Source organism: Ranitomeya imitator, chromosome 1, assembly GCF_032444005.1.
Source record: "Ranitomeya imitator isolate aRanImi1 chromosome 1, aRanImi1.pri, whole genome shotgun sequence".
Classification (NCBI taxonomy): domain Eukaryota; kingdom Metazoa; phylum Chordata; class Amphibia; order Anura; family Dendrobatidae; genus Ranitomeya; species Ranitomeya imitator.
This window is the reverse complement of record NC_091282.1, coordinates 984641536-984656723: the sequence shown is the minus strand read 5'-3', so window position 1 is coordinate 984656723 and position 15188 is coordinate 984641536. Positions and strand designations below refer to the sequence as shown.

The window sequence follows — 15188 nt, the reverse complement described above, 5'->3', positions numbered from 1 at the left end:
GTGGTGCTGTAAATTTTTGGTTTCTGAGGTTGGTTACTCTCATGAGCTCTTCTTCTGCTGCAGAAATAATTCTTTGTGTTCCTCTCATGGGGAGGTCCTCATAAGGTCCAGTCTCAGTATAGTGATCAATTGTTTTTATGATCACACTTGAGGAGATTATCTTACCAGCATGTCTTAATGATGATGGATATGCTGGCTTAAAACAGCACTGCATGGAACTGTGAACCAACATGGATAGTCTACGACTGAGCTTTTGATGAAGCATAACGTGTTCATTGGAAGCTATTCCAGCTGGCTACCTGATGAAGCTGCTTGAGAGAATGCCAAGGTGTTGAAAAGCAGTCATCAGAGTAAAAGGGGGGATCAGGGGCTGCCTTCAGTCTGAATCTACGCTGTGCACATTCCAATGAAAACAAGAAAAACATTGTATGAACAGGTGTGCCAGAGCAGGCGTCGGGTACTGTCCGGAATTGCACTTATCCAGGATGCCGATACAACTGAAAGCAATGATTGAAGTCGGAGATATCGGCTCCCTCGTCCATCATCCCTGCACGTCTCCGCTCAGATGTCTCAGCGCAGTTGTCGCGAAAACGTCACTACATTGTGCTGCTCTGCCGAGCATTGCAGCGCTGCGGAAACCGGTGCAGTGGGGGAATGAGGAAATGAGTATTTATTCAGTCGCCATGACAGCACAACGAGAGAGGGGATCCGCCCTTCAGGGACAGGAAACCTCAGACATAAAAGGGCGGCACCTCACTCCCCCGCCAGTTGGTTTCCTGTCCCTGACAGCGGAACCTCTTCAGACAGGCCCAGAGAAGAGGGTCGAAGATAGAAGCTATCCCACTCCTGACAGGCCGATGCAGGTAGCGGGGGTCCCCTACCTCGGCCTGATCAGGGGGATGGAAGCACCACACGGCAGGGGGACTGTCTGTGTAGGTGACAGCAGGAGGAAGCAGCCCTAAGCGAAGGGCTTGACTTCTGTGATGCCGCTAGTCACCTGGTACATGGGGCCCATATGCGCATCTGCCGGAGCCTTTGGGGTCGGTCCGCCGCTGGTGCTGGGGTCTGCGGTGGCTAGGTGAGCGCTGCCGTCCTTGTCGGCGCGTCTGCTCTCAGCGCCGCGGCCGCGTCCGGAAGGGGCGTGTCCTGATGACGCGGGTGCGGCGCGGGGCGATGACGCGGCCGCGCATGCGCGGTAGCGTCTTATTCTGGCTAATGGCGGCGCCCGGCGTCGCAGGGGGGGATTTCGGCCTCAGGGTGTCTGGCGCTCTACGGGCGCTAGCGGGGGCAGTACCAATGAGCGGTGCACCGAGGGATGTCCCTGCTGACCCCCCATCCGGGGGTGGTACCCAGGGGGATACATTTAAACGCTGCACTGAGGCTCAACATTGTTCCTGTCCACCATTTTGAAATGGAGTCTCTGGAAGGAACACCGCAGCTGGGCGGTGAGCAGCAGCAGTCACCTGAACAACCTTTGAGCAGCTCCCAGCGGCGTTCTAGTGGCAGTGGTCGCGCTGGTAGAGCCAAAGAAACTCAGAAGTCAACTAAGTCCTCTGGCCGTAAGGAATCTCCGGCTAAGAAGGACCCCCCGATCACGGTACCATTCACTGCAGGGATGGGTAAGTGAGCTTCGTGAAAGTACATTTCTGATAGCTGTCCCTCCTTGTATTCCCTCTCTCCTTATTAGGGGAGGAAATCTGTGTCCAAATCCAAACATAGAGAGTGTGCCATCTGTACGGAACCTCTTCCGGATGGACATAAAAAGAAATTGTGCAGCATCTGCATTCAACAATTAATTAAGGACGAGACCCCTGACCTTACGTCTACTCTTAGGGATCTGGTTAGACAGGAGGTCAGAGATTCCATAAGGTCTCAGAAGACAGTCTCAAAAAACAGGAGGGAAATATTATCCCCAGCCTCGGATGTGAATTCAGACACGGGTGGTGTGAGTTCAGATTCCCATCCGTCGTCATCATCAGAGGACGCGGAAACTAGTCGAACCTGTCTATCACTGGACAGGGTTAACCGCTTAGTCAAAGCTGTCAACAGTACTATGGGCATTGAGGAGACCCAGGCGGAAAGTTCCATCCAGGATATAATGTTTAAAGGCATAGATCGCAAATCCAGAAGAGTATTTCCCGTAGTCGATAAAGTTAAGTCTCTGATTACGAAAGAATGGAAAAAACCCGAAAGGAAGGGGTCTCTCCCACCAGCGTTCAAAAGAAGATACCCCTTTGAGGAGGAAGCTTCTTCATCCTGGGACAAGGTTCCGAAATTAGATGCGGCAGTGGCTAAAGCGTGTTAAAAGACGTCTCTCCCGTTTGAGGATCTGGGGAGCCTAAAAGACCCGCTTGATAGGAAGGCTGAGGTATTCCTTAAAGGAGCTTGGGAAACATCAGCGGGTTCCCTGAGACCGGCGATTGCGGCCACCTGCACTGCCCGGTCGTTGATGGTATGGCTGGGTAATCTAGAAGACCAGCTCAAGGATAAGGTTCCTAGGGCCGAGATCCTATCATCCATGTCTATGATTCAGGATGCAGCAGCCTTCCTCTCGGATGCGTCAACCGATTCCGTTAGGCTAGCGGCAAGGTCATCAGCACTGTCCAATGCGGCCCGTAGGGCTCTTTGGATAAAATGCTGGCCAGGAGACTTGCAGGCCAGATCAAAACTATGTGGCATCCCCTGTGAGGGGGTTCATTTGTTTGGCCCGGTACTGGATGAGCTTCTAGAAAAAGCAGGCGACAGTAAAAAGCGTTTCCCTCTCCTAACAAGACCCTTCTATAGACGGGACTATAACAGAGGAGGGCCATATCGCCGAAGATCGGACAGGGATTCAAATAGAGAATCGACCAGATACAACTCTTATAGGAGAAGAGGTAGAGGTTACATGTTTAACTCTTCTACAGACTCTAAAAAGCATCAATGACTGGCGGCCCAGGTGGGCGGTAGGCTTTTGGCCTTCTACCCAGCCTGGGTAAAAATCACCAATAGTCCATGGATACTCAGTATCATTAAAGAGGGGCTAAAGTTCCAATTTCACCATACCCCCCCTGGACAAATTCAAATTAACTCCTATCCGTTCTTCTCCCGCAGAACAGTTGGCGTTGGAGTCAGAGGTTCGAGATCTCCAAAAAAAGGGGGTTCTCGTTAAAGTACCTACGGAGGAACAAGGTACGGGGTTTTACTCCCCTTTATTCCTGGTAAAGAAGCCAGATGGATCTTATCGTACCATCATCAATCTGAAGGGTCTGAATGTATTCCTGCTGGTCCCATCCTTTAAAATGGAATCTGTGAAATCGGCAATAAAGCTTCTTTTTCACAATTGCTTCATGGTTGTCTTGGATCTGAAAGACGCCTATTATCATGTCCCGATACATGCAACTCATCAGCGCTTTCTCAGGGTAGCAATTTCTCTTGCCGGCACAGTGGAGCACTTTCAATACCGGGCACTCCCCTTTGGTGTTGCAGTCGCACCTCGGGTGTTCACTAAGATTATGGTGGAGGTTATGGCACACCTTCATGAGCAAAATATACTAGTAATTCCCTATCTAGATGATTTATTGATCGTTGGGCGCTCAGAGATACACTGTAACGAACAGTTGGGGAAAGTGATGGCGGCGTTACACAACTTAGGATGGATTATCAATCTCAAAAAGTCGCGTCTTCAGCCCTCGACATCACAGCAGTTCTTGGGTCTTACTGTGGATTCAGCTCAGCAGGAATGTCGCCTGCCAGACTCAAAAGTTGATACTATTCACCGGCTGGCCTCCAGAGCAATTAGTAATCCCGTGGTTTCCTTAAGGAGTGCTATGTCACTCTTAGGTTCACTTACCTCTTGTTTTCCGGCGGTGATGTGGGCTCAGTTTCACTCCAGGGCTCTGCAATGGGATGTTCTGCATAATTTTCGGCGTCTGGGCGCTAACCTTGACAAAAAATTTTCCCTATCTGTAGAGGCCACGGGTTCACTAAGGTGGTGGACACACATCCCTAATCTGCGTAGAGGGGTACCTTGGTCATATCAGATATCACGGGTAATAACAACGGATGCTAGCCCCACGGGGTGGGGAGCACACTGGGAAGGCAATTGCGTTCAGGGTCTGTGGTCCCATTCTGAACGAGACACGTCCTCCAATCTGAAGGAATTGATGGCGGTGGAACGCGCCTTACATAGGTTTCTTATACCTCTGCAGGGTAGACATGTTAGGCTACTCTCTGACAACCAGGTGACCGTTGCTTATGTGAACCACCAAGGAGGTACACGATCTAGGTCATTAATGAACGTTACGAATCATATCTTTCAGATGGCCGAGAATCACCTGCTCTCCCTCACGGCCCTTCATATAAAGGGAAATCTAAATACCATGGCCGATTACTTAAGCCGCAACGAGCTCAAACAAGGGGACTGGTCTCTAAAACCGGCTGTCTTCAACCAGATCGTGCGGTTGTGGGGATATCCAGAGATAGATCTGTTTGCCAGTCGAGAAAACAAGAAACTCCATCAATTCTGTTCCCTAGACCCAAGGGACAATCCATACGCAGTCGACGCTCTTCTGATCCCCTGGAATTTCAATCTCGCCTACGCTTTCCCTCCTCTGAATCTCATTCCTCTAGTTCTGAGAAAAATTCGGGAAGACGGAGCCCGAGTGGTTTTAATAGCCCCATTCTGGCCCAGAAGGTCTTGGTTCCCATGGTTGAGAAGCATGTCCATTTCCCAACCATGGATCCTCCCAGAAATACCGGACCTCCTTTCCCAGGGTCCAGTCTTCCATCCACGAGTAACCAACTTGCACCTGACAGCGTGGAACTTGAGAGGTCACTTCTGAAAGGAAAAGGATTCTCCCAGAATCTTGTAGATACTCTACTTAAAAGTAGGAAAGCCTCCACGACTAACATTTATGTTAGGGTATGGAGGAAGTTCCTATCAAGTTCAGGAGCACAGATCGATCAAAAACCTAATATTGCTCAAATCCTAGAGTTTTTACAGAAGGGCCTAGAGTTAGGCTTAGCCACCAGCACCCTTAGAGTTCAGGTTTCAGCTCTAGGGGCACTATATAATTCCAACATAGCCAATAATCACTGGATAACAAGGTTTTTCAAAGCGGTCACCAGATCCAGGCCGGTTATTAAACCGAGAATAGTTCCATGGGACCTAAATCTTGTGCTCTCGGCTCTAACACAAGCTCCGTTCGAGCCCATTGACTCTGTCCCGATCAAGATCCTGTCGGTCAAAACAGCCCTCTTAGTTGCCCTTACATCGGCAAGAAGGGTTAGTGATCTTCAGGCATTATCCAGGCAGCGTCCATATATGCAATTTTTGGAAGATAGAGTGGTGATGAGACCTGACCCTCTTTATCTTCCAAAGGTTGCCTCAAAATTTCATAGATCCCAGGAGGTGATCCTACCTTCATTTTGTCCTAATCCCTCTAACAATAAGGAGCAGAGATTTCATTGTTTGGACGTACGTAGGTGCCTTCTCAAATACATTTCAGTAACAGACACCTGGAAAAAAGACCACGCTTTATTTTTATCCTACCAGGGGGTTAGGAAGGGACTTAAAGTATCAAAAAATACCCTAGCCAGATGGATTAGGGAGGCGATATCTCTTGCTTATACCGCAGGTGGCGTGGAAATCCCAGAAGGTATAAAGGCTCACTCTACTCGTGCGGTGGCCACATCCTGGGCTGAGAGAGCAGAAGTATCGATTGAGGACATCTGTAAGGCGGCCACATGGTCTTCTCCATCCACCTTTCTTAGACACTATAGATTAGATCTAGGTGGCTCCTCCGACCTCACGTTTGGGAGAAGGGTGCTGGAAGCTATTATCCCTCCCTAGTCACCTTTTCACTTCTCTGAAAGTCTCTCGTTGTGCTGTCATGGCGACTGAATAAATACGTACGCTACTCACCTGGTAGCAGTGTTTTTTCAGGAGCCATGACAGCACCCTTATATTCCCTACCCTCTTTGTTTATGGGTTTAACACTTCCTTTAGAGAAATTCCTAAGTTTATTCACTGGGTGAATTGTACCATATATTAATATTGTTTATGTGCTACTAACCTAGAAGGTCCTTTCATACTCTGTAAACCAACTGGCGGGGGAGTGAGGTGCCGCCCTTTTATGTCTGAGGTTTCCTGTCCCTGAAGGGCGGATCCCCTCTCTCGTTGTGCTGTCATGGCTCCTGAAAAAACACTGCTACCAGGTGAGTAGCGTACGTATTTTATTTTTCTTTAATCAGTGGGGGCCAGAATACAGTGACTATAACGGGTCCATCATGCAGTTAGCAGGGCTGTATGGGCCCCAATTATACAGTTAGCAGCAGGGTGTGTGGGGCCCAATTCTACAGTTAGCAGGGCTGTGTAGGGCCCCAATTCTACAGTTAGCAAGGTGTGTAGGGCCCCAATTATACAGTTAGCAGGGCTGTGTAGGGCCCCAATTATACAGTTAGCAAGGTGTGTAGGGCCCCAATTATACAGTTAGCCGGGCTGTGTAGGGCCCCAATTATACAGTTAGCCGGGCTGTGTAGGGCCCCAATTATACAGTTAGCAGGGCTGTGTAGGGCCCCAATTATACAGTTAGCAGGGCTGTGTAGGGCCCCAATTATACAGTTAGCAGGGCTGTGTAGGGCCCCAATTCTACAGTTAGCAAGGTGTGTAGGGCCCCAATTATACAGTTAGCAGGGCTGTGTAGGGCCCCAATTATACAGTTAGCAGGGCTGTGTAGGGCCCCAATTATACAGTTAGCAAGGTGTGTAGGGCCCCAATTATACAGTTAGCAGGGCTGTGTAGGGCCCCAATTATACAGTTGGCAGGGCTGTGTGGGGCCACAATTATACAGTGATCAGGGTTGTTGGGACCACTGTTGTTTATGGAGGTCCATAATACGGTGTAATGGCCATCATATTGTGGGGATGGCTGTGTCAGGTCATCATACTGTTGGGGTCTCTATGGGGGGTATTATAGGTTCCGTAGGGAGGGAGGTACTGTAGGGTCATCATACTGTGCGTGTGGAGAGTACTGTGTAGGAATTCACTATGGGCCTATCTGACTTTGTAAGGGCTGAAAAGTTGTGAGATAGTCTTTTCTGTGACCCCGTAATATATATTTTTTTTTTGTTGGGGGGGGGGGGGGGGGGGTTGGAATTTTGTAAAGGGACCCTATGAATTCTTTGTATACCCTTGCGTGTACTGTATGTGTTGGCTGACAGCATGCAAATTAAAAAAAAAAAATCATCATTTGTATATTATTAGGCATCTGTACTGAGAAAACCTGGCCTTGCCCAACGTAAGAAGACCGGAGCGAAACCAGAATTAACAGAAGAACAAAAACAAGAGATCCGCGAGGCATTTGATTTGTTTGACACAGATGGGGCTGGTACCATTGATGTAAAGGAACTGAAGGTAGGTCCTGAGACAGAACATTCTGTAAATTGTACCTAAACTTTAATACAATTTTATATTTTGTAGACCTGTAAATTCCCTACATATCGGTGGTGGTCAGGGTCCTGCGACCCCATCGATCACCCAGAAGCGCATAGTTCCTGTCTATGCGGAAGCAGCATACCGTAGCGGTGTTCAGCTGTTTTGTAACACCGCTTTTGGTGGCTCGAACCTAGAAGCCGATATTCTTTTCTCGTCCGTGACCAGTAGAGACCGAAACAAAACTTTAACCCCTTAGTGACAGAGCCGATTTGGTACTTAAAGGGAAGGTGCCACCAGTTTTCTCGTATTTTGTTTTTTTGTGAAATTAAGCTTAAAATAGTAATTAAAATGTATTAATGCAATGTTTGCACTGTTTGCAAACATTTTTATATGAAAAATATTATATATTTTTCTACAAATATACATATTTACCACTAGGGGGAGCATTTTCCGTTTTAGACCTCAAGCAGCTATAGTAAGATTTAGCAGCTCTGCCCCAGGGATATTAGACCACCCAAAAGGGGAGGGAAATGGTGATGTCAGCAGTTACTGCTCCAACAGTAAGAATGAAGAGCAGCATCACAGGGCAGAGCCATTTTGTGTGTGACTGCCCTGTGATCTGCTATCACCAGCAGTTACTGCATCAGAGGAGCAGAACACAGTGGGCTCAGCAGCATCTGGACCCAAGAAGAGTGAAGACATGTGGTGTGCATGGAGCAGCATTAGGAGCTGTCTGGGAGCTCCAGCTCTGCAGTGAATAGCCAGGCATTATGGAGGGAGGGGAGAGATGCATTGTATGGCTAAGGCCGGGGTCACACTAGACCGCAATACGGACGAGTGCAATGCGATAAAAAATCGCATGGCACTCGTCGCAATGTTAATCTATGGGGCAGCTCCCATCATCCGATATTTTCTCGGCCGTATTCAGGATCCGAGTGAAATCGCAGCATGCTGCGATTGTCAGCGTTTCTCGGCCGAGAATCGCCAATGAAAGTCTATGGGTGTGAGAAAAAATAGCACAGCACACGGACCATCAGTGTGACGTGCGAGAAATTCTCAGGCATTGGGCAGGTGACAGGAAAAGCTCAGCCATTATTTGCTCATTTTGCAATTGTGTGAGAAAATCTCACCATACGGACGCCATACGGATGTCACACGGATGCCAAACGGATCATTGGATGCGAGAAAATCGCATCCTCGCACTGCACACGGATCACTGTTTTGGTAACATTTGTGCGATTCTCGTCCGTCAAAAACGGACCGTTTTTTTATACGTTGTGTGTGTCCCCGGTCTAAGAGTGACTGATGGGAGAGAAAGAGGCGTGAAGTATGATGAGTGAGACACATATGGAGTGTGATGGGGAGATACACCTTGAGGCTGTGTGCACACGTTCAGGATTTTTCGCATTTTTTTGCGTTTGTTCGCTATAAAAATGTGATAAAAACAATTTAAAAATGCATACATCATTTATAATGCATTCCGCATTTTTTGTGCATATGTTGCGTTTTTTCTGGGGGAAAAACGCATCGCAGTAAAAAACGCAACATGTTCTGCGCATGTCGTGTCTCCTCCTTTGATGTGGGCTCCGGCGGTGAGCCCACATCAAAGTCACGACATATCGGCTGTTTTGTACAGCTGACATGTGCGCGCAATAGCGGCAGGTGAAATCGCAATTCACCCGCCGCTATTAACCTGTTAAATGCCGCTGTCAAATGCTGACCGCGGCATTTAACTACCGCTTCCAGCCGCGCGGCCAGAAATTAGCGCATCGTCCACCCCCGTCACATGATCGGGAGTTGGCGATGCGTCAGGATGGTAACCATAGAGGTCCTTGAGACCTCTATAGTTACTGATGCCGGTTTGCTGTGAGCGCCACCCTGTGGTCGGCACTCATAGCAAGCCTGTAATTCAGCTACGGAGCAGCAATCTGATGATCGCTGCTATGTAGCTGAGCCGATCGAGTTGTGCCAGCTTCTAGTTTCCCATGGACGCTATTGATGCATGGCAAATGTAAAAAAAAATGTTTTTAAAAATATGAAAAAAAAAAAATTAAAGTTTAAATCACCCCCCTTTTGCCCCATCAAAAATAAAACAATAAAAAAATCAAACCTACACATATTTAGTATCGCCGCGTTCAGAATCGTCCAATCTGTCAATAAAAAAAAAACATGACTGACATGTGCCCGCAATAGCGGCGGGTGAGATCGCGATTCAACCGTTCCTCTGTATGTGTTTTCCGTCCGGCGGAAACAGCTGTTTTGACGGATCCTGCAAAAAACGGATGAAACGTGTGGCCATCCGGCGCAAATACAACTCAATGAGAAAATAACGGATCCGGAGAAAAAAAACTTATCTGGCAGAAAAAAAAGGAACTTGTGGAAAAAACATGGATCCGGCAGAAAAAAACGGATTAGGCGGGAAAAAAAGGATCCGATGGAAAAAAACTGATCTGGCAGAGAAAAAAGAAAATTGTGGAAAAAAACGGATCTGGCAGAAAAAAACGGATCAGGCGGGAAAAAAAGGATCCGATGGAAAAAAAACTGATCTAGCAGAGAAAAAAAAAAATTGTGGAAAAAAACGGATCTGGCGGGAAAAAAAGGATCCGATGGGGAAAAAAAACCTGATCTGGCAGAAAAAAAAAGGAAATTGTGGAAAAAAATGGATCCGGCGGGAAAAAATGGATCCGGCGGGAAAAAACGGATCCGGCGGGAAAAAATGGATCCGGTAGAAAAAACGGATCTGGCGGAAAAAAACGGATTCTGCAAATGTGCTCGCAGGATGCGTTTTTTTCCCATAAACTTGTATTAGCGACAGATCGTGACGGATGGCCACACGTCGCGTGGTCGCGTCCGTCGTGCAACGGATCCGTCGTGTTTTGGCGGACCGTCGACACGAAAAAACGTTCAAGTGAACTTTTTTTGTCCAGCGCGTCCGCCATTTTCTACCGCGCATGTGCTGCCAAAACTCCGCCCCCTCCTTCCAGACTTCAGAATGGGCAGTGGATGTTTTGAAAAACTGCATCCGCTGCCCACGTCGGGCACAAATTTCACAACGTGCGTCGGCCCGACGCATAGCGAAGGACTCGTACCGACGCAAGTGTGAAAGAGGCCTTTATGAGGGTTGAATTAAAAAAAAATTAAATAAATAAACGCGTGGGCGCCCGTGCAATTTTCTGCGCCAGAGGGGGAAAGCCGACGGCCAATATCTGTAGCCTGCTATGAATATCAGCCCGCAGCTGTCTGCGTAGCCTTTACTGGCTATTAAAATAGGGGGACCCCCCCCAAAAAAAAAAATTGCGTGGGGTCCCCCTATATTTTATAGCCAGAAAGGCTACGCAGACAGCTGCAGGCTGATATTCATAGCCTAGAGAGGGGCCATGGATATTGCCCCCCCCCCCCCCCCAGGCTACAAATACCAGTCCGCAGCCGCCCCAGAAATGGCGCATCTGTAAGATGCGCCAATTCCGGCACTTAGCCCCTCTCTTCCCACTCCCGTGTAGCGGTGGGATATGGGGTAATGAAGAGTTAATGTCACCTTGCTATTGTAAGGTGACATTAAGCCGGGTTAATAACGGAGAGACATCAATAAGATGCCTATCCATTATTAATCCAATAGTAAAAAAGGGTTAAAAAAAACATGCACACATTAGGAAAAAAGTATTTTAATATTCTTCATTTCACCATACTTACCATACTTCAGCGCCTGCAAAAAACGTAAAATAATAAACAGTATACTACCTGTCCACCGTAGTCCAATTAATAACGAGTGTCCCACGACGATCTCCCCTATAGAACAGTGACATCGGGTGATGTCACTGCTCTATAGGACCCTCAGTGACACACTGACAGGAGACAATGGCTCCTACAGTGCATCACTGAGAGGTTACCTTAGGACAAGGTCTCACTTTATGGCAATTGCTGCCTGGGAAAATTTCTCATACAGCAATGGCATAAAGTGAGACTAGGGACTTTTTTTTTTTTACAGTGGCGGAGGAATACAGTGGTGGAAGGATACATTCCTGCTGTCATTGTGTTCCTGGAGCCCCTAGAGAGCAGTCGCATTATCTGATGCTGCTGCTCTCCACGGGAGATCGCCGTGGGACACTCGTGGATTTCTGCGGACAGGGAGTATATTGGTTGTTTGTTTTTTTAATATTTTTTTTACAGATGACACTGGCTTCGGGGAACAAAGTGACAAGTAATGGTGAGTATGAAATCTATGTTTAATGTACTGTATGTCTATATGTATGAATGTATTGTATGTGGCATGTATGTATGAAGTATTTTTTTTTTTCATTCAACACATTAGCCGGATGATGGGACTATTACTGTCCCATAATTGGCTAATGTGTCAATCACTGTCATTGTAGCAGGCATCGTCCGATGGGACTTGTAGTCCCATCGGACGATGCTTGCATACACGCCCAGAGACCCCCCCCCACGCCGCCCAGAGACCCCCCCCACGCCGCCCAGAGACCCCCCCCCCCCCCGCCGCCCAGAGACACCCCCCCCCCCCCCGCCGCCCAGACACCACCCCCCCCGCCGCCCAGAGCCCCCCCCCACGCCGCCCAGAGACCCCCCCCCCCCCCACGCCGCACAGAGACCCCCCCCCCACGCCGCACAGAGAGGGAGAGTGCAGTTTACCGGAGATCACTGGGACTCTGTGCAAGTGGGGAGGCGGAGACAGAGCAGAGGGAAGCACACAGCAGCGTGTGAGAGCAGAAGATGTCTGCCCAGAACCTGCAGTGCCTGGAGTACAGAGGAGAAGTGAGCGGGCTTCTTCTCTCCTGTGATAGAGAGCAAGTGGAGCTCGGCAGATAGCACGGGGCTCTAATAAAATGGCAGCTAGTCACACCTACAGCAGTGAGTTGTGCAGCCCCCAGAGGCGGGCCCAGCTCACTGCTAATGCTGCTGCAATGTTACAGATAGGGTCCGAGCCGGTCTATTATCTCCTATGTCCATGGGGTGCCGTAATCTGACACTGATAGGGCCCTGCTACTGCTGCAAAACCAAGATGTCAGCCCCCAATGCATTCTTTCTACTCGTATAACACACAAAATATGTTTTACATGCATTCAAATCTGGGTTATAACAGCATGTTATGCTACATTACATTGATTAATTAATGATCTACAAACGCGGTACCTTCCCTTTAATGACCGAGCCAATTTTTGCAATTCTGACCACTGTCACTTTGAGGTTATAACTCTGGAACGCTTCAACGGATCCCGCTGATTCTGAGACTGTTTTTTCGTGACATATTGTACTTCATGTTAGTGGTAACATTTCTTCGATATTACTTGCAAATATTTATGTAAAAAACGGAAATATGGCGAAAATTTGTAAAATTTTGCAATTTTCAAACTTTGTATTTTTATGCCCTTAAATCAGAGAGATATGTCACGAAAAATAGTTAATAAATAACATTTCCCACATGTCTACTTTACATCAGCACAATTTTGGAAACAAAATTTTTTTTTTGTTAGGGAGTTATAAGGGTTAAAAGTTGAGCAGCAATTTCTCATTTTTACAACACCATTTTTTTTAGGGACCACATCACATTTGAAGTCATTTTGAGGGGTCTATATGATAGAAAATACCCAAGTGTGACACCATTCTAAAAACTACACCCCTCAAGGTTCTCAAAACCACATTCAAGAAGTTTATTAACCCTTTACGTGCTTCACAGGAACTGAAACAATGTGGAAGGAAAAAATGAACTTTTAACTTTTTTTTGCAAACATCTTAATTCAGAACCATTTTTTTTATTTTCACAAGTGTAAAAACAGAAATGTAACCATAAATTTTGTTATGCAATTTCTCCTGAATACGCCAATACCCCATATGTGGGGGTAAACCACTTTTTGAGCGCACCGCAGAACTTAGAAGTGAAGGAGCGCCGTTTGACTTTTTCAATGCAGAATTGGCTGGAATTGAGATCGGACGCCATGTCACGTTTAGAGAGCCCCTGATGTGCCTAAACAGTGGAAACCCCCCACAAGTGACACCATTTTGGAAACTAGACCCCTTAAGGAACTTATCTAGAAGTGTGGCGAGCACTTTGAACCCCCAAGTGCTTCACAGAAGTTTATAACGTAGAGCCGTGAAAAAAAAAAATCGCATTTTTTCTACAAAAATGATCTTTTTGCCCACAAATTTTTATTTTCACAAGGGTAACAGGAGAAATTAGACCACAAAAGTTGTTGTGCAATTTCTCCTAAGTACGTCGATGCCCAATATGTGGGGGTAAACAACTGTTAGGGCGCACCGCAGAGCTTGGAAGAGAAGGAGTGCCGTTTTACTTTTTCAATGTAGAATTGGCTGGAATTGAGATCGGACGCCATGTCGCGTTTGGAGAGCCCCTGATGTACCTAAACAGTAGAAATCCCCCACAAGTGACCCCATTTTGGAAACTAGACCCCCAAAGGAACTTATCTAGATGGGCATTCAAAGTTCTCACCACACAAGTGCTTCACAGAAGTTTAGAATGCAGAGTCGTGAAAATAAAAAAATATTTTTTTTTCCACAAAAAAGATATTGTAGCCCCCAAGTTTTTATTTTCACAAGGGTAACAGGAGAAATTGGACTGCAATAGTTGTTGTCCAATTTATCCCGAGTACGCTGATGCGCCATATGTGGGGGTAAACCACTGTTTGGGCGCACGGCAGAGCTCGGAAGGGAAGGAGCGCCGTTTTGGAATGCAGACTTTGATAGAATGGTCTGTGGGCGTTGTGTTGCGTTTGCAGAGCTCCTGATGTACCTAAACTGTAGTAACCCCCCACAAGTGACCCCATTTTGGAAACTAGACCCCCCCAAGGAACTTATATAGATGTGTGGTGAGAACTTTGAATGCCCAAGTGCTTCACAGAAGTTTAGAATGCAGAGTCGTGAAAATAAAAAATATTTTTTTTTTCACAAAAAAGATTTTGTAGCCCCCAAGTTTTTATTTTCACAAGGGTAACAAGAGAAATTGGACCCCAGAAGTTGTTGTTCAATTTATCCCGAGTACGCTGATGCCCCATATGTGGGGGTAACCCACTGTTTGGGCGCACGGCAGAGCTCAGAAGGGAGGGAGCACCATTTGACTTTTTGAGCGCAAAATTGGCTGTCGTGTTTGGAGACTCCCTGATGTACCTAAACAGTGGAAACCCCCCAATTCTAGCTCCAACCCTAACCCCAACACACCCCCAACCCTAACCCCAACACACCCCTAACCCTAATCCCAACCTGATCCATAATCCTAATCACTAACCCTAACCATAATCACAACCCTTACCCCAAAACAACCCTGTCAACCCTAACCATAATCAAAACCCTAAATCCAACACACCCCTAATCCTAATCTCAACCCTAATCCCAATACACCCCTAATCACAACCCTAACCTTAACCCTAATCCCAAACCTAACCCTAATCCCAAGCGTAACCCTAATGCCAACCTTAACCCTAATACCAACCCTAATCCAAACCCTAACCCTAATCCCAACTCTAACCCTAACTTTAGCCCCAACCCTAACCCTAGCCCTAAGGCTACTTTCACACTTGCGTCGTTTGGCATCCGTCGCAATCCGTCGTTTTGGACAAGAAACGGATCCTGCAAATGTGCCCGCAGGATGCGTTTTTTTACCCATAGACTTGTATTGCCGACGGATCGTGACGGATGGCCACACGTCGCGTCCGTCGTGCACTGGATCAGTTGTGTTTTGGCGGACCGTCGGCACAAAAAAAGTTCAATGAAACTTTTTTTGTACGTCGCATCCGCCATTTCTGACC

At 47.3% G+C, this 15188-nt stretch overlaps 1 protein-coding gene across 1 annotated transcript in view; it reads left to right on the top strand.

The window, feature by feature from the left end:
• Positions 1-15188, top strand: part of LOC138656716 (uncharacterized) — a 38567-nt gene that overhangs the window by 5203 nt on the left and 18176 nt on the right. Inside the window, exon 2 of the mRNA XM_069743907.1 lies at positions 7246-7399. Within this exon, the coding sequence (XP_069600008.1) occupies positions 7246-7399 (154 nt within the window). The remainder of the gene's footprint in view (positions 1-7245; positions 7400-15188) is intronic.